The sequence below is a fragment of the Odocoileus virginianus genome, chromosome 10 (assembly GCF_023699985.2).
Source record: "Odocoileus virginianus isolate 20LAN1187 ecotype Illinois chromosome 10, Ovbor_1.2, whole genome shotgun sequence".
Classification (NCBI taxonomy): domain Eukaryota; kingdom Metazoa; phylum Chordata; class Mammalia; order Artiodactyla; family Cervidae; genus Odocoileus; species Odocoileus virginianus.
Window position 1 is genome coordinate 14,396,795 of NC_069683.1, and position 21,757 is coordinate 14,418,551.

Here is a 21,757-nt window from a genome sequence, read left to right on the forward strand (position 1 = left end):
ACCTGTGTCTGAGACTCAGAAGCCAACTCAGATGCATTTGTCTGAATAAAGGTCACCCCATTTTAAAAAATACAAAAACCTCCTTAACCCCAGTCTTTCCAGAGCAATCACCCTTCCTATGTCTCTCCTCCACTTTTTACGTCTCATCAAACTTCTGAAAGGTGACTAAACCAGTCACCTCCACTCTAATGAGGTTGTTATTTCATTACTCTTCAGGATTTCCAACCCTGATCTATTGACAACTGAGGCCACACCATTCTTTGTTGTAGGAGGCTGCCCTGTGCATTATCAAAGGTTTAGCAGCATCCCTGGCTTCCCCGGTAGCTCAGACAGTAAAGAATCTGCCTGCAATGCAGGAGACCCAGGTTAGATCCCTGAGTTGAGAAAATCCCTTGGAGAAGGAAATGGCAATCCACTCCAGTATTCTTGCCTGGAGAATCCCATGAACAGAGAAGCCCGGTGGACTACAGTCCATGGGGTTGCAGAGAGTCGGACACGACTGAGTGACTTTCACTTTCACTGGCCTCTTCCTTCTAGATCCCAAGTTGTGATGGCCAAAAAATGTCTCCAAACATTTCCAATTATCCCAGAAAGGGGGCAGTAGGTATAAATTGCCCCAGGTTGGCAGCCATGGTCTTATAGTATCAGCTCTTGCTAAAATCACCAGTGACTTCCCCAGCACTAAGTCCAGTGGGTACTTTTGAGCCCTCTTCTCACTTGGCTTCTCAGCCCAGGTGGACACTATTGGATATTCCAGCCATCCAACCTCTCAGGCGGCTCTTGCTGTGTCTCCCATGCAGGATCAAGCTCCCCTTCTGGACCGTTCACTGGTGAAGTTCCTCAAAGCTTAGTCCGTAGGCTTCTCTACCTCCCACTCAGCCCATTCTCCCTGGGCGCTGCCCTCCAGCCCTCTGGCCCCACTGACCGCATAGGCACAGGTGACTCATGAAGTGACGCTTCCAGACCTCCTTTCCAAGATCCCAACCCATAATCTAACTTCCTAGTTGATATCACCAATATCACCACTTGGATATCTTGACATCACTCCAAGCTCAACAAGCCCCAAAACCAAAATCAGGATCTTCCCCTCAACCCAGTCTCCTTTTGGCGGTCCCCATTTCTCACAGAAAGACACCATTCCTGACCTGGAGGCAGAAGAACAGAAGTCTCCCTTACCTTTGAAATAATCACAAAGCAGCTCATCTGTCTCTATGTCTCTGCCGCACCCAAGCCCAAGCCTCCACCATCGCCGACTTAGAGAATGACCACAGCCCTCTGACTGGGGTGCAGACGCTCATTCTTATATTTATTTATGTTTTGGCCACACTGCTCAATATGTGGGATCTTAATTCCCTGACCCAGGGATTGAACTCAGGCCCCCTGCATTGGAAGGCAGAATCTCAACCACTGGACCACCAGAGAAGCCCCCTGGATGTCCATTCTTGACCAGTGCCTCTACCCCGTCGGTTCTCCAGCCTGCAGTTGAACTCACCTTTTTAAAACAGAAATGAAAGTTCCTCATTGTTCTTAAAATAGAGAACAAAAGTCCCAATTTGGCCTGCTGGGATCTACGTGACCATGTCTTCTCTACCAGATCCCTGGGTTTCCTGCATTCCAAGCACAGTGACCTCCCAGGTGAGCAAACGTACCATGCTCTCTCCTGCCGCAGGACCCTTGCTCATGCTGCTCCCTCCATCCTGACAGTCCTCACAATCATCACCTGGTGGGAATTCTCTTCCTTCAATCACAGATCAGCTATAAGGAAGCCTTTCCTGACTTCTGGCCACATCTAATCCCTTTGTTGACCACTTTTCTCCTAGCCTCCCCGTCTCTTCATTACCTTTCAGAGTCGTCATTTTACATTTACTTATCTTATTCTTTAATTCATTCCATATTCCCACAGTAAACTCTATGAAGGCAGCACTGATGTCTGATCTGGTCCACCACTGTGTCCCCAGAGTCAGCCCAGTATTTGGAACAAAGGAGACTCTCATAAATGGTTAAGGAATGATTTTCCTACTTGTCCCATGTCCCCCCATCTCTGTCCAAGTTTGATGCCTGAAATTCACCTTTGATCAGCCTTCCTTTTCAAATCTGAAAGTCCCTCTTCTTCGTCTTCACATCCTGTCCATCAACAAATCTTAGGAATTCTCCCCTTTAAATCTCTCTCAAACATCTCCACCTCTAGCACCTGAGTTTAAGCTGCTATCTTTCCTTATGTGAATCTCCACTCCAGCCTTTTATGCAGAATCCCACTTCTCCATTCTGCAACCTTCCAGGTCACACTTTGGTCTGAAATGTTCGGATGGCTCACCTGGCCCGCAGGATGAAGGATGCACTTTCATGGCCTATGAAACACAGCATATCTGGTCCCCATCTCCCTCCCCGGCCAATTCTCGCCTCTCTGCCTCTCAGGCTCACTGCTGCTGTCCTACCAGACTTCTTGGGGTCCCTCTCTATCAGCTCTTCTGTCTACAGGGAGCAATTTTTCATCCCCCTTTGACTAACTGCTACTCATTCTTTAAGTCTCAGACTAGAGGAAATCTTGCCCAAACCACTCAAGTAGGCCAAGAACAATAACAGCAATAGCTGATATTCACTGCGTGCTTGCTAGGGGCGAGCACGATTCTAAGAACTTTGCAGCATCGATGCATTTCATCTTCACCATCAGCTATGATTATCCTGTCACAGAGAGGTTCAATGACTGGTCCAAGGTCACATTAGATAGTAACTAGCAAACCAGGCTAACATAATGAACTCGGGCTCCAGGCCCCAAATTCCAGAGCATTGTGAACGCTTCCATCTCCCTGTGTCCCCAGAGCATCTTGTATTCTCCCTTAAGCCACAGCTGTCACATGTGAATGTATTTGTTCACTGCCTACGCTCCCCACCAGACGATCCACTCCCTGAGGGCAGGAACTGTGCCTGTCTTGTTGGAGGCTTTACTTCTAGCTCTGGACTTTACTGCTTTTTTAGCTGAATGTCATGCTCTGCATCCCCACAACCCCCAGCCCCAGGTCATCCACTCCAGAGGAGGGCTTGGGTAAAGCTTTGTAAATGTCATACAGTGGTTCTCCAGACACACACAGGAGGATTCAGGGAGAAATCACCCCACCACTGATTCTGCTGACTACTGACAGAGGTGGCTCCTCCGAATGGCCCTCAGACACCAAGGGTCACAGGGGCAAAGGGCCAGCAAGATCCATCATCCACTTGCCCAGCAGTGATGGCAGAAAAGCTCTGGGGCCAGGCCGGGCCAGCATATGGCGCCCCCTGCTGGTTTCCGTTTGCGTTCCCGGCACCCTTTACCGAGGCACAGCCCAGGAGACACTCACCAGCCAGGAGAAGAAGCCAGCTGATTTGTCCTGGGTGGAGATCTGCCCCTCATAGGGGCCGAAGATGCGGCCCTTGGGGATGACCTCATTTATGCAACGCACGTCATTCTCCCCACTGGCTTCCTTGACCACCTCCAGGCCCTGGGGGATGGTGAGGGCGGCCCGGTCTGGGATGCCCACGGGCACCGGCGTGTCAGACACAAACACTGGGGGACCGTGGTTCGGGCACTCATCCACAAAGTACTCCTGGCAGGACTCACAGACTGGAGGGGCGGAAAGAGGAAAGAGAGCTTCAGTTGTTGCAGGGAGAGCCCCCCATGAAGGCTGAGGGGCCGACGAGAAACCCACCCTGAGGACAGTGTAGACCAGTGGAAAGCACACAGCACGAGGCTCATGAGTCCCAGCCCTGGCTCCACCCCAGCAGCCGCAGGCCCCTGAGTCTTCAGTAGCGATACCCCGCTCCCCTCCCTGGCGACCTAAGGGACACACCTGCCAGTGCCAAGGAAGCCACTAGCCCCCTTTGCTTCAAATCTGAAAAAACGGAAGAAAGGTCATGACTGGAGTCAGATGGGTGTGCATCTGTGAGCCGGGGGAGCTGGGCCAGGAGGTCCTTAACCCTCACCAAACCTCAGGGTCCTCCCCTGGAGAGTGCGACCAAATAATAGACACCTCAGCGGCTAAGGGTGAGGATGCACTGAGGCCTGGACCTGCGCTGCTGCACACAACAGGTGAGGGCCTCTCATCAGAGGTGCCTCTGCAAATGCCCTAAGCAGAGAGGGGGTGGGGGGTGGGGGTGACGGTCGGTGTGGTCAGGAAGAGCCCCAAGCTCCACTTACACCAGAAGTCCACTTGCTGGAAGCTTTTGGGCACGATGAGGTCACGTTTTCCCTTCAGTTTCCTGGGCTCCACTTCCATGACTGAGGGGTCTGGTCTCCTAGAGCTGGCCAGGACAGGGGCCAGTAGAGAAAGCACAAAGCCATCAGAGTCAGAGGCTGGTGGGCAGAGAAGCCGAGAACTTGGCCAGGAGGCCACGAGGATGGGGCAGGTAGAGGAACCCCAGCCAGCCTGCTTGTCTGATGCAGCAGACAGTAGAAAGACAGGGGTCCTGACACCTGGGTTCAGGCCTTCTTGGGTCACTGCTTGGGTTTTTCTAGAGCCCGTGCCCACCCCTGGTCCTGGGAGTTGCCCCGAGCAGGGCAAGAGTGAGCTCTCTTCCCAGGGTCTCCAATCAACCCAGCCGGGCGATGCCCCCCTTCTCCCTCGCCTGTCCCCACACTGGGGCCTCACCAGGGCTGGCCATACTCCTGGTCCCGGAGCGGGGAGCAGACCTCCGTCTTCACCACCGTCACCATCTCCCCCACCGCCGCCTTGGTCTGCGCCAAGCACTCCTTCATGTTCTCAGTCATTCTGTCCTGGGGGGCGAAGGCGGGACCGGCAGAGGAAGAGGATCAAAGAGACAGGGGAAGAGGGTGAGTGGCGAGAGGGCAAGCGGGGGTCCCGTGGAGTCTGGTTACCCTCCCTGCCATCCCTAGAGGAAGCGCTTAAGAACACAGACAACAAAAACAGCTGTAGCCGGGCCAAGAGGAAATGCCATTTCTACCCCGGGCTGGTCCTGGGGACGACTGGAGCCACCAGCCCCATGGGGTCAGGGGCCGGGAGGCGCTCAGGCCAGGAGGCAGGGCTGCGAAGCACAGCCTGGACCCCAAGCCCAGAGGCAACGGGTATGAGGGACCCATAGGAGCCTCCGCACAAAACTTTGCAAGGGGGGGGACAGGGGCGGGATCTGCTCAAGTCCAGCGGGGGCCAAAGCGGGGCAGGCGAGGAACGGGCCCTGAGCGCCTGGCGGCAGAGCCCCTCACCCAGGGCTGCCAGGGAATGCAGCCGGGCTCGCTTTGCCAGCTCAGAGCAGGTACAGGCGGGGCCTGGTGGGGGGCGGGGGTCCCCGCGTGGGCGGCCCTGGCTCCAAGCCCCACCCAGCTCTCTCTAGGGCAGTCTCCCTAGCCCGCAGCTTACCGCCCTCCTCCACCACCGCGCTGGGCTTCAGCCCCTCCCTTGGCACCCTAGGGTCCTCATGCCAAGCCCGGGGACACTCTTCGGGTCAGGGCAGCGCTCAGCTCGGGCTGCGAGCGCGCTGGGCCCCGGGACTGGGCGAGCAGCGTGTGTGACTCACTACCCGGGGCCCCGCTGGCCACACCCCTGCTCCTCTGCTAATCAGCCCCCTGCTCCCCACCGGGGCCCCAAAGCCGCCGGCAGCGGGGAGGGGTGTGGGGAGACGTGCCGGCCTGCCCCCTTCTCCGAGCCGGCGGGGACGTGTTGTGGGGGGGAGGGCGCGGGCGGCCCGGGTCCGGCCGAACCGCCCCGCCCCAGCCTCCCCCCGACCCGAGCCCCGGTCCCCCGGGCACCCCCGCCCCCAGAGCGCGCGGGTCGTCCCGGCCGCGGGTCCGGCGGGGAAAGTGTGAGATGCCGCGATCCGGCCTGCGCGGCGCACCGGCCGGGCGCAGGGGCGGCGCTGGGGACCGGGAAGGGCGCGGGCTCGCCCTTCGCCGCCTCTCACCAACCTTCGCGGCGGGGCGCTCCCGGGCCGGCCCGGCCCTGCCCGGCGCCCGCCCCCCGCCCGCCCGCCGGGCCCGGCATTCCTTGCGGGGGCATGTGGCTTCTTGCCGGCCCCGGGGGCACGTAGCTGGCTGGCGGCCGGGAGGGGGGCGCGCGGGGAGCGGGAGGAAGCGGGCGCCCAGGAGGGGGGCCCCCGCCCGGGAGGGATTCCAGCCCCTCCCGCGGGGCTCGGCCCCTACGCGGGCCTGGGGGCGCCGGGCGGAGCGTCTGGGGAGGATGAGAGCGCTGGGGAGGCTAGGCCCCGTGGCCCGCCGCGGGTCCCCCTGGGTCCCCGCACCCCGCCACCCCCAGCCTCCGCAGCCCACTCGGCACGGCCTACGGCGCGGCTAGAGCGACACCGACACTCAAGTTGCCAGCCACGCACCGCAAGCCCGCCCCTTCCCCACCTGCGCGGCTTCGGTGGCTAGCCGCATCTGCGAAGGGCCTCGCATCTGCGAAGGGCCTGGCGCCAGGATCTTGGCTAGCCAACCAAATGGCCCCCAGCCTCCAGTGATGGTGGCAGGGGTTGGGGTGGGTGGGGTGGTCACTGAGGCAGGAACCTGGGGCTGGAAGTTCGTCAAGTGACTCCCCCAAGGTCACACAAGCCATTCCTGGTGACGTCCTCACTGGAGTCTGGCGCCTCCTCTGAGTAAATTGGAAACAGGAGGACCCCCAAAGGTAAGCGTCTTGTCTGGACTGGTTCACTTCCATGCCACACCCTCAGCCCAGTCTTCTTCCAGAAGGATCATTGGAATCACCAACCCCGGGTGGGTTCTGGACTCGGCCTATAGGTCCAAGGCGGACCCATTGGGTGGACCCAATAGAATTTTAAGGGATCCCTGAAAATTCTGAAGGAGATGGGAATACCAGACCACCTGACCTGTCTCTTGAGAAACCCATATGCAGGTCAGGAAGCAACAGTTAGAACTGGACATGGACCAACCAGACTGGTTCCAAATAGGAAAAGGAGTACGTCAAGGCTGTATATTGTCACCCTGCTTATTTAAGTTATATGCAGAGTACATCATGAGAAACGCTGGGCTGGAAGAAGCACAAGCTGGAATCAAGACTGCTGGGAGAAATACCAATAACCTCAGATATGCAGATGACACCACCCTTATGGCAGAAAGTGTAGAGGAACTAAAAAGCCTCTTGATGAAAGTGAAAGAGGAGAGTGAAAAAGTTGGCTTAAAGCTCAACATTCAGAAAACTAAGATCATGGCATCTGGTCCCATCACTTCATGGGAAATAGATGGGGAAACAGTGGAAAGAGTATCAGTTGTTTTTTTGGGCTCCAAAATCACTGCAGATGGTGTTTGCAGCCAAGAAATTAAAAGACGCTTACTCCTTGGAAGGAAAGTTATGACCAACCTAGATAGCATATTAAAAAGCAGAGACATTACTTTGCCAATAAAGCTCCGTCTAGTCAAGGCTATGGTTTTTCCAGTAGTCGTGTATGGGTGTGAGAGTTGGACTGTGAAGAAAGCTGAGCGCCGAAGAGTTGATGCTTTTGAACTGTGGTGTTGGAGAAGACTCTTGAGAGTCCCTTGGACTGCAAGGAGATCCAACCAGTCCATCCTAAAGGAGATCAGTCCTAGGTGTTCATTGGAAGGACTGATGCTGAAGCTGAAACTCCAATACTTTGGCCACCTCATGCGAAGAGTTGACTCATTGGAAAAGACCCTGATGCTGGGAGGGATTGGGGGTGGGAGGAGAAGGGGACGACAGAGGATGAGATGGCTGGATGGCATCACTGACTCGATGGACAGGAGTTTGAGTAAACTCTGGGAGTTGGTGATGGACAGGGAGGCCTGGCATGCTGCGATTCATGGAGTTGCAAAGTCGGACACGACTAAGCGACTGAACTGAACTGAACATCCCTGCTGTGAGGCGCACTTCTCAACTGGATGGACAACATTCACACACAACACATTCTGAGCCAGTTAGGCTAGTGTTTAGGAGTCTGGGCCCCCAGCATCCACTGCCTGTGTTCAAACCTCTGTGACTGGCCCTGGGACCCTGGGCAGGTGTTAAGGACTCAATGTTCTTCATTGGGCCTGTGGAGATAGGGCCTGTGAGGAGGTGATAAAGTTTAAATGTGATCATAATGATGGGGCCCCAATCTAATAGGGTTGGTGCCCTTTAAGAAGAGGAAGAGACACCAGAGCTCTTCCTCTGACTCCCTCCTGCTGTCTCTCTGCATCGGGTGAGGGCAGTGGGAAGGTAACTGTCTGCAAGCCAAGAAGAGAGCCTTCAACAGGAACCCAGTGAGCCAGCACCTAGATCTTAGACTTCCCAGCCTCCTGAACCGTGAGAAATAAACGTTTGCTGTTTAAGACACCCAGTTTATGACATTTTCTTATGACAGCCCGAGCTAAGACAGTGGGTTTTCTAACTTCTCTGTGCTCCCATTTCTTCATCGGGAAAATGTGGCAAGTATTAGGTTCTATCACAGACATCTCTGGGTTAAATGGATGGAGACGAAATTGGAGGGATCTGATCACCATCTCTGCACATCAACTGAAGAAAGCTCGTTGGGCAGGTGGGTATGAGTGATGTTATGAAGGAGTGGCTTTGAATTCTCTCCATTTGATTGGATTTAAGTCAGTCATTTGCAAACTCTAGCACTCTATTAGGAACTGACTGGTGGGGGGCCATTTTGCATCGAGCTTTCCTGTTCTAGCCCCTCTGCTACACCTGTATGCCATCCTCAACTTGTACACCATCCTCCACCTGTCCCCCATCCTCCACCTTGCCAGGGAGCCTGTGAACTGGCTTTGTATTCCATCTGCATTTCACCTGGAAAACTACCATCCTTCAGCCCTCACTGCCACCCCCCATAATACCCTCTCTAGCCCTATGTCCCTTTCCTCATGGCCCTTGTCATCCTTAGAACAGTCTCTTTTTAACATGATTGTTTGATTAATATCTGTTTCCCATAATAGATTAGAAGCTCACCAAGGTAAGAGTGCAGGCCTTTTTGCTCACCACTTAATGGTCAGCACTTGTAACAGTGCCTGACATCTGGGCAGAAATAAGTGAAAGATAAGCAAGATGCTAGGGCATAAATGTTATAAGGAAGCTCTCATTTTCAGGGTCATGCACTTGCAGGATTGGTACCTGAGAGTGAGTGCCTCCTTAAATTTTACACCAGCTTTCCTTACCTGGTCTCAGCCTTGCCTACCACGTAGCGCATTCTCAATAAGTGTTTGTCAAGGGAATTGATGGACAAATGACCCATGTCTTAACTCACCCCACCTCCACTAGTATGTCCTTCTGTCCCCATTGAGAGTCTCAACCCTATAAGAGATCCCAAGGGGGTGACAGGGTGGGTGGGTTATTGTTTTGAACCCTCTTCTTGGGGCACTTTCTCATGACCTCTACTAGACAAGGTGGGCGAGGCTGGTATCTAGAGGCAGTGAGGGAAAGTGAGAGTGTGAGGGAATTAGATTCCTGAGGCCTAGAGCTTGGATTTGATAATAAGTGTAAAGCACAAGTTGTGCAACCACAGGCATGTGACTTCAATGCTGTAGGCCTTAGTGTCTTCCCTGGCAAAATGGAAATAATAAAAATTGCCCAGAGAAATCAATGAGACAAAGACAGGGTCAAGGTCCTGGAAAGAGCCAAGTGCTAAGGGTGTATAAGAGATGTTAACAGTAAACTGGCTGCCAGAGGCAAGGGAGTGAGCAGGAAGAGGGAGGAGAGGGGGGTGGGGGGAGGTTATGGAGACAAAGGGGGAAAGGAGAGGAGGGAGAAGTAGGCAACAGTAAGAGGATGAACACTGGAGGGGGAGAGGGAGAGGAGAGGAAATCAGAGAAAAAAGATGGAAAGAGAGAAAGAGAGACCAAGAGAGAGATGAGGGAAGTGGCCCACAGACACTTCTACAAGTCTGAAATGGCCCCGGGGAGACCATCCTCTTATGAGAAAAGCATTCATTTGCATCTCAAAGTGAGATGTCTATGGACTATTTCCTTTCAGGTCTTATTTTTCATTTATATCCCACCTTCATCCCATTCTTTTCTTTAAAAAAATTATGATGATTTATAACATAAACCCATACTCAACAGAACAACTGAACAACCAGAGACCTCGTGGAGAAGGAGTGATGCTAGTTATACCCAGAATCTGTTGTAGGATGGTTGGTGATCTAGTTTTCCATTCAGTTCTGAGCCTCCTGGAAGCAAAGGCAAAAAGGGAAACACAATGGGTTACATAATACTCACTACTGATACCTATTTACTAACTACACAGTTAAGTTTTCCTCATTCTTGGAGGGGTCCAGCTACCTGGAGAATCAGAATCAAGCCTCACTTATGTGACTGACATGTATTACAGTCCTCTGTGTCTGTAACAAAGGCCATGGGGGCATGGAGGGAGAAGATGGGATATGACAGGACTGAATGGACTTCCAGTTGGGAAGGAGGGAAAGCACAGGCTTATGTCCTTCACTGGGTCCATGTCAGCAGGCACTGTAAGGCCGGAGCCAGGTGAAGCTCCAGCAGCTGTTTCTGCAGATTGTTCTGGCTCTGCTTGCCTGGAGAGGGACCTGGGGGAGGGGTGGTCGGCAGGCCTCGTGGAGGACTCCCAAGCTGCTGGCAATGCTCCGTCTCAGCTGGCTCCTCGGAGTCTGCACACGCGGAGATTAGGCATGTTGCAAACCCAGAAATGAGATGCAGACCCAAGAGGAGGGGGCAGAATGCAGCTCAGGAGCCTGCAGCTCTGTTTTCACCCTTGGCAGGAGGCCAAGGTCCTGGAATGCCCGGCAGCAAGTGTGGCCAGAGGGACTGGGAGTCTGTACCCACTGGGGTACCCTAGAGGCTGGCACTAGGAGAATCTGGCAGGTCTCGTACCCCTGCAGCATCCTGCGTTGTCTCCTCTGATGACAAGCGGGCGTGCAGTAAGGGGGCTACTAGTGTCGCACAGTGACGTGGGCTGGGTCCCAAGCCCTGGGTCTCAGTCCTGACTGTGCCATAAGCTTTCCAGGGGTCCCTGAGCGAGGTCCTGCCTGGCCTTGCGTCTCAGTTTCCTCCTCCTGAAAAACAAAAGGTCTGATGTGGTTTTTAACAGTAGACTGGGGGGGGGGGGGGGGTGGTGGACGGGTAAGCAGGAAAAAGCCTGAAATTATTACAGGGAGTTGTTGGATGCATATGTCCAGCAAGCACTGCCTATAGAAAAAAATATACACCTAGCGCTTATACGTAAGATGAATTTGCAAATGTATTAATATGTGGATACTTTTGTGATAAACAAAAGGTAAATTTATTTAAAGTGTTATTGATTCATAGAAGCTCTGCCACAATGTGTTCTGTTACTCAGTTGATACCAGCACAGCCATTCACAAGCTGTGTAACCTTGAGAAAATTCACTGCCCACTCCTGCCTCTGTTTCCCCATCTGTCCAATGGGACAGATATCAGATCCTATCTCACAGGGCTGTTTTACGTAGCACAGTGCCTGGCATCGAATAAGTACTCTCTACATATTCTTCTTATCCATTTTATTTATTATTTTAAAAGCGTAGAACACATTAGGTATGGGGCTTCCCCAGTGGTTCAGCAGTAAAGAATCTGCTTGCAATGCAGAAGATGCAGCTGGACCTGGGTCAGGAAGATCCCCTGGAGAAGGAAATGGCAACCCACTCCAGTATTCTTGCCTGGAGAATCCCATGGATGGAGGAGACTGGAGGGTTACGGTCCATGGGGTCTCAAAGAGTTGGACGTGACTTAACAACTAAAAAAAAAAAAAGCCACAACACATTAGGTGGTGACGTTGGTGACATTTTTTGACATTAAAAGAGGGCCTTCACAAGCAGTCAATACCCTTAATAGAAAAATACTTTTAATAACCTATGCTATAAAGATGATTATTCCAATAGAAAAAAATGGAAAAGTTGTGAAAAAAAAAGACAAATGGCCAGTATGCTTTATAGAAAACCACAAAACTTTAATACTCTCAAATAAATATAAATTAAAACAAATAAATATCATATCTCCTTTATTAAACTGGCAAAGATTAAAAATCTCAATACCAGTCAGAGTTGGCAAGTATGTGGGGAAATACCCCACATACTCTAGCAGTTGGAATAGAAACTGATGTAACCTTTCTGCAGGGCAATTTGGCAATACATATCAAAAGCCCTGAAATGAGCAAAACCTTTGTAGGAGCAATCTCAAATCTAATAATTTATCTAAAGGACATAATTAAGCTGTATGCAAAGATTTACCCATAAGGCTGTCCTCTGCAACACTATTTTTAGTAGTAAAACAAAACAAACAAACAGAAAACCAACCTCAAACACAGAAGTTAATACACAACATACAAGGAAATATTAGACAGCAACTAACAACGCTTCAGAAGAATATTTATTGACAGGGAAACACATGCTCAATATACTGTTAAAAGAAAAATGAAAGTTATGAAGTGAAAGAAGCGAATCAGAAAAAGCTACATCTTGTGTGATTCCAACTTATGACATTCTGGAAAAGGCAAAACTATGAAGAAAGCAAAAAGATCCGTGGTTGCCAGGGGTTGGAGGGTGGGAGGGGTGAATAAGTAGAGCACAGAGGATTTTTAAGGCAGTGAAACCACCCTGGATGTACTATAATGGTGGATACATGTCACTATCCATTTGTCCAAACCCATAGAATGCATAACACCAGTGAACCTTAATGTAAACTGTGGACTCTGGATGATAATGATGTCTGTGTAGGTTCAGCAGTTGTAACAAATGTACATGCCTCTGGGTTTAACTGTATAACCAACAGTTGAATGCCTGCTGGGGTGGCCCCTGGACCAGCCACATAGCTGAGGACTGATGGGTCCAAAAACACTTCCAACTCTTGGAGTCTGGGCTAGTCCTGAGACTGACGCTGCTGTCCACAGTGGAGAAGAGGGTGGGGGGCAGGGAGCATAGGAAAACTCTCCACTTTCTGCTCGACTTTCCAGTGAACATAAAACTACTCTAAAAAATAAAGTCAAATTTTTAAATGAAAGTTGCGAAAAGATAGATACAAAACAATTGCATATAAAATGCGTATTTAGTTATATGGATTTGCAACACAGGTCTGGGAGGATATATTTTGGGATATCACTAGTGGTTAGTTGCGGATCTTATGTTAAAGAGTTTTCATTCTTTTTTGCTTATGTCACTTAAAAAAATTGTAAAAGAACTCTTTGTAATCATTTAGTTGAGAAACTGCCAGAGAAGATGATAACCAACGTTCTTCTATCTTTACCCATGTCATTAGATGCTGAGACCTAACCAACTATTTAGGGCTTCCAGCAATGCTAGTGGTAAAGAGCCTATCGGCAATGCTGGACACCTAAGAGACACAGGTTCAGTCTCTGGGTCGGGAAGGTCCCCTGGAGGAGGGCATGGCAACCCACTCCAGTACTCTTGCCTATAGAATCCCATGGACAGAGGAGCCTGGCGGGCTACAGTCCATGGTGTTGCAAAGAGTCAGACATGACTGAAGTGACTTAGCACTCATGCACACACAACTAACTATTTGGGAGGAAGGAGGAATCTAGATTAAAGATTGGCATATAAGTGTCATATATGTGCCACTTGATAGACATAGGATGAATGAATCAATGAATCAATCAATCACCCAATTGAGCAATAAGGGCCCCAATAATTTTACCACAAAGCACCTCTTTTAATTTCTATGATTCCCATTTGAAAGGTTTTGTCCATGAAACATATTGCAGGGACTCTGTAATAATTCATTCCTTTTCCTAATTTTTCTTATAGGTTATGTGAAAACTAGGGTGAACACATTGGTTCATTGCTATAATTCTAAGCAAAAGCAAAGAAATCTGGCATGATTCATTCACTTGTCCTCCTGATTACACAGAGCCATGAGACTTTCATTACACTTCTCTATGTTAAAAAAATAGCTTAGTGGATAGAATACTATGCAGGAATGAAATTGGACAACGGCACGCTATAGAATAGATGGGTCATGATGCTTAGAAAAGAAATGTGACCCCGGATAGTACATGCTTTGTGGCTCGATTTGTGCAAAATTTAAAATAGTCAAAACTATGGTGGTTAAAGGTGTAAGTGGTTATCCTGGTAAACAATTAGAAAGGGCCAGGAAAGGCAGTTCTAGGATGCTTATCACGCCCTATTTCTAGATCTGAGGACTGGCCCCATCTGAGTATTGGTCCCATTTTCTAAGTTTGTGAAAATACATTGTCACACATTTATTTTTCTATATGTTAATAAAAACAAAGAAAAAACTCTGCAGGGGCTCTCAGGGCAAGGAGTTCCCATGGGGAGACTCTCTAACCCCATCCAGCGCCTGATCTTGCAGCTGGGGGCACTGAGGTCCAGCCAGCTGAGGCTCCTGTCTCAGTCACAGCAGATCTGGTTTCAGGCCTTTATCTACACATCAGTTTTCACTGAGCACCAGCGATGCAGCTGGTCCGGGGCTGTGGAACATGTACTCCCGAGGTGGTTCCTCCTGAAGAATCTTTTAGAGGTAATATATTGACTCCTTCATGGTAAGACTCTGATAAGGAGTTGGAAGAGACAGTGTCAAGGTTCATGAGTCAAGTGGAGAAGCTGGTGAAGGATGGCACCTATATAATGAGCTGGCTTCTTACTGTTGGTGGCTTACCTGGATCCCCCTCTCCTCCCACTAACAAAATCAGATTTTGCTCAGATGCTGCACCTTCCTCATGGGAACGACTGTCCTACCCTCTGGAGAAAGCACACAGCCATTATTTCAAATGGCAGGCATGTCCTGCAGAAGACCCCAGCAGGAATCCCCCTTAGGATGAAGCTAGTATAGCAGAGTAGTGGAGAGGCATGGTATAGTAATAAATATATTTGGTCTTTGTCCCCAGTTCCTGGAACTGAGCTCCTAAAACCCTTGGCATCTCCCACTAGGAGTGTCTTGTTAGTCACAAGGAGCCCCTTGCTATCACACCTGAGTTGATGCTAATGAGGTAACATAGGATGGGGCCCCTTGATGGACTTAAGATGGAACTGATCACCAGAAAGACCAAGAGATTCAAATTAGAACTTTCAGTCCCATTCACTGATGTAGGGATCCGGGAGAAGGGTAAGGGGAGGTAAAGATCGAACTCTAAAAAAATTCTCTTTTTTAAAGATGTTTTTATGTGGACCATTTTTAAACTTGTCATGGAATTTGTTACCATATTATTTCTGCTTTATGTTTTGGTATTTTTGGCCATGAGGCATGTGGGATCCTAGCTGCCTGAAACCAGTGATCAAACCTACAACCCCTGCATTGGAAGGCGAAGTCTTAACCACTGGACCACCCAGGAAGTCCCCAGTAAAAATCCTTAAGATTCAGAGAGCCTCCTGGTTGGTGACCACAGCCAGGTGCTGGGAGGGTGGAATGGCTGGAGAAGGTATGGAGGATCCACACCTCTCTGCCCATGCCTTGCTCTTCCGTTTGGCTCTATCTGAGGTGTAGCCTTTATAATAAACCACAAATAATAAGTAAAGCACCTTCCTGAGTTCTGCAAATTGTTCTTGGGAGTGAGAGCGTCTGGGGAGGAGGTCGTGGAAATCCCTGATTTATGCTGGTCATAGGTATTACATGGGTGGCCCAGGAATTGCAAGTGGCATTTGGAGAGGGGACAATCATGAGGGAGTGGGTCCCCAACATGTGCAATTCTGCGTTCATTCTGGATTGTTTGGTGTCAAAGAATCAGAGGACAGAGCGTGGTTTGTTGGGTACTGGAAATCATCCCCGAGATGGAGACTTTAATCGACCTGGTTAAGGCATTAAATCAAATAGTCCTAAAATCTCCCCTACTTCTGCACTTCCCGTCACATGTTTTCACTCAAGCCTGACTAGGATGGGGTCTCTGTTACCTGCAGCCCTGGCCATCCTCACCGGTACCCTGTCCCACCGCAGGTACAGGCTCCACCCCCACCCACAGCTCCAATCAGGCTGGGATCGGAACTCTGGCTCTGCCTCTGTGCAGCATCCTCTTCCACGGTGCCTTGGACCGCAGAGGGGCAGAAGGGGGAGGCTGCAGCATTGCACCTCCAGCGACCATCTCCCCTAAGTTTCCCACACGGCACTAGTGGTAAAGAACCCACCTGCCAATGCAGGAGATGTAAGAGACGTCGTTTCGTCCCTGGGTCAGAAAGATCTCCTAGAGGAGGGCATGGCAACCCACTCCAGTATTCCTGCCTGGGAAATCCCACGGACAGAGGAGCCTGGCAGGCTATAGTCCACCGGGTCGCATAGCATCAGATGTGACTGAAGCAACTTAGCACGCTAAGCCCAAGATTTGACCGGACGCTCTAACCTGAGCGCGCTCTCATGCGCTGCTGCTGGGACCATAAACTGGGACCTCCAGGGAGAGCAATTTGGCACTGCGAACCTTTCAAAAAATACCCATGACCTTTCCTGCAATTCCACTTCTCAGAATTTCTCCAAGACACATGGGTAGGGGTATTCACTGCAGCACTGTCTGGAATGGCAAGGAAAAACCAGTGTGTCCATCTGGAGATTGGTTAAGTAAATGAGAGCACATCCACGCTACAGGCAGTTTTTTCAAAGGAGGAAGCAATGGAACAAACTCCACCCCCTACTTCCAGTCTGCCCCTACTGTCCATTCCCCACCCCAGAGCCGGGATGAACCTGTGACCACCTAAGTCAGATCAAATGGTCCCCAGCTCAAAACCCTCCTTGGAGCCCCATCTCACACAGAGCAAACAGCAAAGCTCTTCAGGGACGTGCCAGCCAGACCCAATCTGTACCGGCCCCCCACTCACGCTGGACCTCATCTCCTCCCGCTGCCACTTCACTCTCACCGCAGCCCCGAAGGCTGCCTTGCACACCCTGCAGCAAGGCACGCTTTGTCTCAAGCTTTTGCACGGGCTGCTCCCTCTGCCTGGCATGTCTTCCCCCAGGGACCTGCAGGGCTCACTCCTTCATGCCCTCAGCCCTTTGTTCAATATCACATCCTCCGGTTGCTTGTATAAAAATGCAGCTCCCTTACGCGTTCTACCCCTCCTCCCTTGCTTCATTCGCCTTCGGAGCACTATTCCCCATCAAATATATGCAGTACTTATCTCTATTACTGGCTGGCTGTCTCCCCGACTAGAATGTAAAGTCCAGAAGGTCAGAGATGTGTATCTGTTTTGTTCATTGTTATATCCCCTGTCACTAGAAGAATGCCTGGTGCAAAGTTAAGCACACATTTGTTGGATGGATTACATAATTCTTGGTGAAAACAAAATCGAGGTAAAGAAGACTACATATATAATTTGAGAGGCAGTAAAAAATGGTGGTTGAGACCAAGCTGCCCAGGTTTAACTCCCAACGAGGTCAACTCTAGTGTGATGTCATCAGTTCAGTTCAGTTGCTCAGTCGTGTCTGACTCTTTGCTACCCCATGGACTGCAGCACGCCAGGCCTCCTTGTCCATCACCAACTCCTGGAGTTTACTCAAACTCACATCCATCGAGTCAGTGATGCCCTCCAACCATCTCATCCACTGTTGTCCCCTTCTCCTCCTGCCTTCAATCTAAATGAGCGTGATGTCATAGGAGTTCCTTAACCTCTGTGTGCCTGGGGATATTAATAGCAGCCACCTGATATGGCTGTTACGGGGATTAAATGAGTGAATATTTGTTATCTACCCAGAATGGTGTCTGATACAAAATGACAGAGCTATATTAATGTGTGTTTTATAAAATAAACGTGCCCCATTTTAATAAAATTAGGAGAACATATATATTTATATGTGCTCATGCATGCACAGAATAGCTCTAGGCTATGACGGTCACTGATCCTGAGACTGAGCGCTCAAGTGGAGAACGGGACTTACTTCTCACCGAGTTGTACACCAGATCCATGCATTTCTAACTTAAAAAAATAGCTCAGTAATGCATGTGTACATGCTTAGTCACTCAGTCATGTCCAACTCCTTATGACCCCATGGGGTGGACTGTAACCCTCCAGGCTCCTCTGTCCATGGGATTTTTTTCAGGCAAGAACACTGGAGTGGGTTGGCCATGCCCTCCTCCAGGGAATCTTCCCAACCCAGGGATCGAACCCAGGTCTCCCGCATTACAGGTGGATTCCTTACTGCTGAGCCACCAAAGAAGCCCTAGTAAAGCCTAGGAGTCACTAGCTGTTGAGGCTGGCTGACGGCCGCATGGAAGTTTATTATATTCTTCTATCTTTTCTGCATAGTAGAACGTTTTAGAGTACATATCAGTATTTATAGCCTAAAAAATTAGTTCCAGGCTGCCCTACCTCCTCCCCTCCAAGCATGGCAACAAGTGGGGAGAACGGGAGGTGGTATCTGCTGATAGGAGGGGTGGGTGACTCCTTCTGACCCCCTGCTGTCCCCATGGAAGGGGACCCTGAAGTCCATCCCCTGAGACCCAGCTGGCCCCAGGATTCCAAGCACCAAGTCAGTCACAGCCAAATAAGGCTGGGGAGAAGAGGATGTGCCTCTGGAGGGCAGGGTCAGGCTGCAAGCAGCATAGGGTCTCTGGGCTGAGCTACAAGGGCTCAGGGAGACCATGCTCTCAGATGCCAAAGTGGGAGGAAGGCAAGGTCTTGATGGGCAAAGGTCTGGATAGGTACATTCATTTAAGGGTAATCAGAGGTGTTCTGCATTGATTGCTGGCTGGGTGGCAGGCAGATGCTGGAGATCCAACATGTCCTCTGGTGTCCCCAGCTCCTTACCTCTATGATGCTAATGCAGAAGGCAGAGAGTCTTTAAGCAATCTGCCCCCAGGTCCCACCTGTGGCTCTTAAGAGCCAGCGTGGCTCTCACGTCTCACTGCCTCCTATAGACCGTCAGAGCTGCAAGGATGCACCCAGGCTTCAAAAGTGTGAGTCACTCAGTCCTGTTCAACTCTTCTGGATCCCATGAATTGGAGCCCGCCAGGCTCCTCTGTCCATGGAATTCTCCAGGCCAGAATACTGGAGTGGGTAGCCATTCCCTTCTCCAGGGGATCTTCCTGACTCAGGGATCGAACAGGTCTCCTGCACTGCAGGCAGATTCTTGACCACCTGAGCCACGAGGGAAACCGGGCCCAAGGCCCCTCCTTTCTAGACAAGGAAGTGGAGGCCCAGAGGCAGTGACTTTGTCAAGACCTCCCAGAGGAAGACTCTGGGAGAGGCACACCCGCCACCACCAGCTGCACGGGCAGCCCCTCCTCCCGTTCTGCTCTCCCTGCCCCTATCCACCGTGGCGTCCTTGGCATCCTCGCCTCGACATGCTTCCCACTGACCCCAGAGCGGAAGCCTCTACGCCAGCAGGGAGGACCCTGATGAAACACCATGCGGCGCCTTGGCCACAAGGAAAGGGGTGCCACGGTCTGCACCGCGAGACCGGGAGGGAAACGCCTGTGGAGGGAGGGGGCTGCAGGCCATCGGCGGCCCGGGGGCCTGACCGCAGCCTTTACTTCTCCTGCCGTCCCCTCAGGCTCCCTCCTCCCTTCCCTATTCCATCTCGCCCTGCCATTCTCACTGGCGATTTACTTACCCAGTTTATTTACCCAATTCTGCGCAGAATTTCAGAATTGAGAGAAACCTCACAGGTCACCTAAATCCCTCCTTCTCCGTGGTCCGCAGATGGGCAGCAGGGCCATTCATTACCTGGCGCTGGTTCGAAATGCGGAGCCCGGGGCTCCACCCCCAGACCTCCAAAATCAGAGTCTGCTTTAAAACAGGAGCCTCCCCAAGTGACCTGTATGCACAGGAGAGTCTGAGAAGCACTAGTCTACACAGCCAGAGGCTGGCAGCCAGTGTATGCCATCACTGAGCACGCACGATTACCTCTAACAGGGAACCAGGTAGCCAGGCCACCCTTCCATCCTGGCACAAGTAAGGCGCGCGCGCGCGCGCGCGCGTGTGTGTGTGTGTGTGTGTGTGATGGAAGGGGCGGCCCACCATGGGCCCTGAGCATCCCCTGCTGAGCTTGTCATACTGTAAGCCTGCACCACCCTCCCACCCTAAGCCATTTCCATAATCACACATGTAGTCACACAGGTAACTAAGTCAGTCATGGCAACACAGCACAAATACCATACACCTGCTTGCTCCCCAGAGAAGGGGAGCCGACTTGATTACTGCTGGCCACAAAAGGTGCCAGGTCCTCAGCCCTGAGTTTTTCCAGTGCAGTGTAACCTACAGTCCCCATCTGGGTCCACCATATCGCCCCATGGGGCCTGGGGGCAGAGTAACGGGTGCTACCGTGCTGATGAGCTCGCTGTTTCTTGTGCTGGGAGTAATCAACTGTCCTGCTGATCCACAGAGTTTTGGCCACATGTAGCCTCTACGCCAACAGATTAGGGTTCTTTCCTAAGTTATATGTGCATAAGTGTGTCCTATGTGTATGTGTGCACCATCCGTGGCCATTTATGAAGAATTAACAATCTTCCCACATTCCCATGAAAAGACTTACACATGTGGGTTTATTCATATGCTACGACCTGGATTTGAGGGGACTCAAAGGGAACCTGGCTCTTCCTGAGCACCTCCGTTGTGCCAGGACTTGGGCCAGGAGCTCCACCTTTTTCTTATCTCACTTAATCCTCTCCGCAAACCCTGCAGGGTGGATTCTATCCCTGTCTTACCCTTGAGGAAACTGAAGCTCTAGCAGCAGCTCAAGCTTGACATGGTAAAAAGCATAAATTATCTGGACACAGGCAGTAAAGAGGTAAATAATGAGCTGATTTCAGAGCACACTTGTGAAGGCAAGGTGCTGTGATGACTAATTATTATAACGACTGTATGTCAAGTTGCACCAAACAGTATTCTGGGGCTTCCTGGACTGGGCTGACCAGTTCCACACTGAGGAGGCACTTACACTCTACAGGGGTAAACTTGGCCAGGACCAAGGATGGACAACCTTCCTCCTGGTTTTCCAGGAAGAAGCAGGAGGGGTACAGATGTGGCTGATGCCAGGCGCTGTGCCCGGGGTTCTACACATACTGTAGAGGAGATCCATTCATTCACTCTTGACTTTGGCATGCTGTGGAGTGCCAGGCACTGTCCTAGGTGCTGGGAACCCGGGGTGAACTAGGTCCCTGCCCTCACGAGGCTTGCAGCCCAGGAAGAATGTCTGTAGGCTTCCCTGCTGGCATCCATTCCCCCTTCTGGCGCCGAGCCCCCTGGTGTCCTTGGAGAGTCCCCTTTTCGAAATGCTTCACTCTGATTGATTGGCCCAAGGACTGATCCACAGCAGACATATCTACCCAGCAGAGTGAATGGTGTAGGGAAGGGAAAAGGGCCCAGTTAATCAAGAGCTGTAGTTTGGGGGCTTTGGAGGAATCTGCTGGGAATAGGAGGCGCTGAAAGAACAGAACATAAGTACAGACCTGCTGGCAGCCAGCCACTGTGCCACCAAGTCCAGCAGTCTGCCTATGAGTGGAGCCAGCACAGAGGAAAGCAGAGTCAGACAGACAGTCTGAGTCCCGATGACGCTGTGTGAGCCCTGGATCCAACTGTGCCTGAAGCTGTGGACACTCATGAACCTCTTACTTTGCTGGGCCCATAAATTCCACTTTTGCCTAATTCTGCTTAACTGGGGTTTCTGTCTGATTGTATTTAGTCCTTTCAACAATCTTCTGAGTTCAATTTTGCTGTACCTGTTTTTCAAATTTTAAAAAAATGGAGGCTCAGAGAGGTTAAGTAGCTTGAACAAGGATGCAAAGCAACTATCTAGAGACTCTCCAGGTCAAAGCCCATGCCCCTTTCCACTACTCCAGGGTGGCAGTCTAGTGTTGAGGGTGATAAACTGCAATTGTAGGTGGGGTAGGGTCTTCCATGGCAGGGAGTGAAGGGACCTCCTCGGAGATGTGGCCCCTGAGGAAGGA

The 21,757-nt window shown here is 51.2% G+C and overlaps 1 protein-coding gene across 7 annotated transcripts in view; it reads right to left on the reverse strand.

Annotated features, from left to right (window-relative positions):
• Positions 1 to 21,757, reverse strand: part of PRDM11 (PR/SET domain 11) — a 92,442-nt gene that overhangs the window by 51,605 nt on the left and 19,080 nt on the right. For 4 of the 7 annotated variants that reach the window (XM_070473126.1, XM_070473122.1, XM_070473127.1 and 1 more), the window contains exons 2-4: positions 4,623 to 4,747; positions 4,172 to 4,275; positions 3,336 to 3,598 (exon numbers count right to left, since the gene is read on the reverse strand). In XM_070473126.1, coding sequence (XP_070329227.1) covers positions 3,336 to 3,598; positions 4,172 to 4,275; positions 4,623 to 4,741 — 486 coding nt within the window. In that variant the 5' untranslated portion in view covers positions 4,742 to 4,747. The other 3 variants (XM_070473123.1, XM_070473125.1, XM_070473124.1) reach the window with 3 other exon arrangements.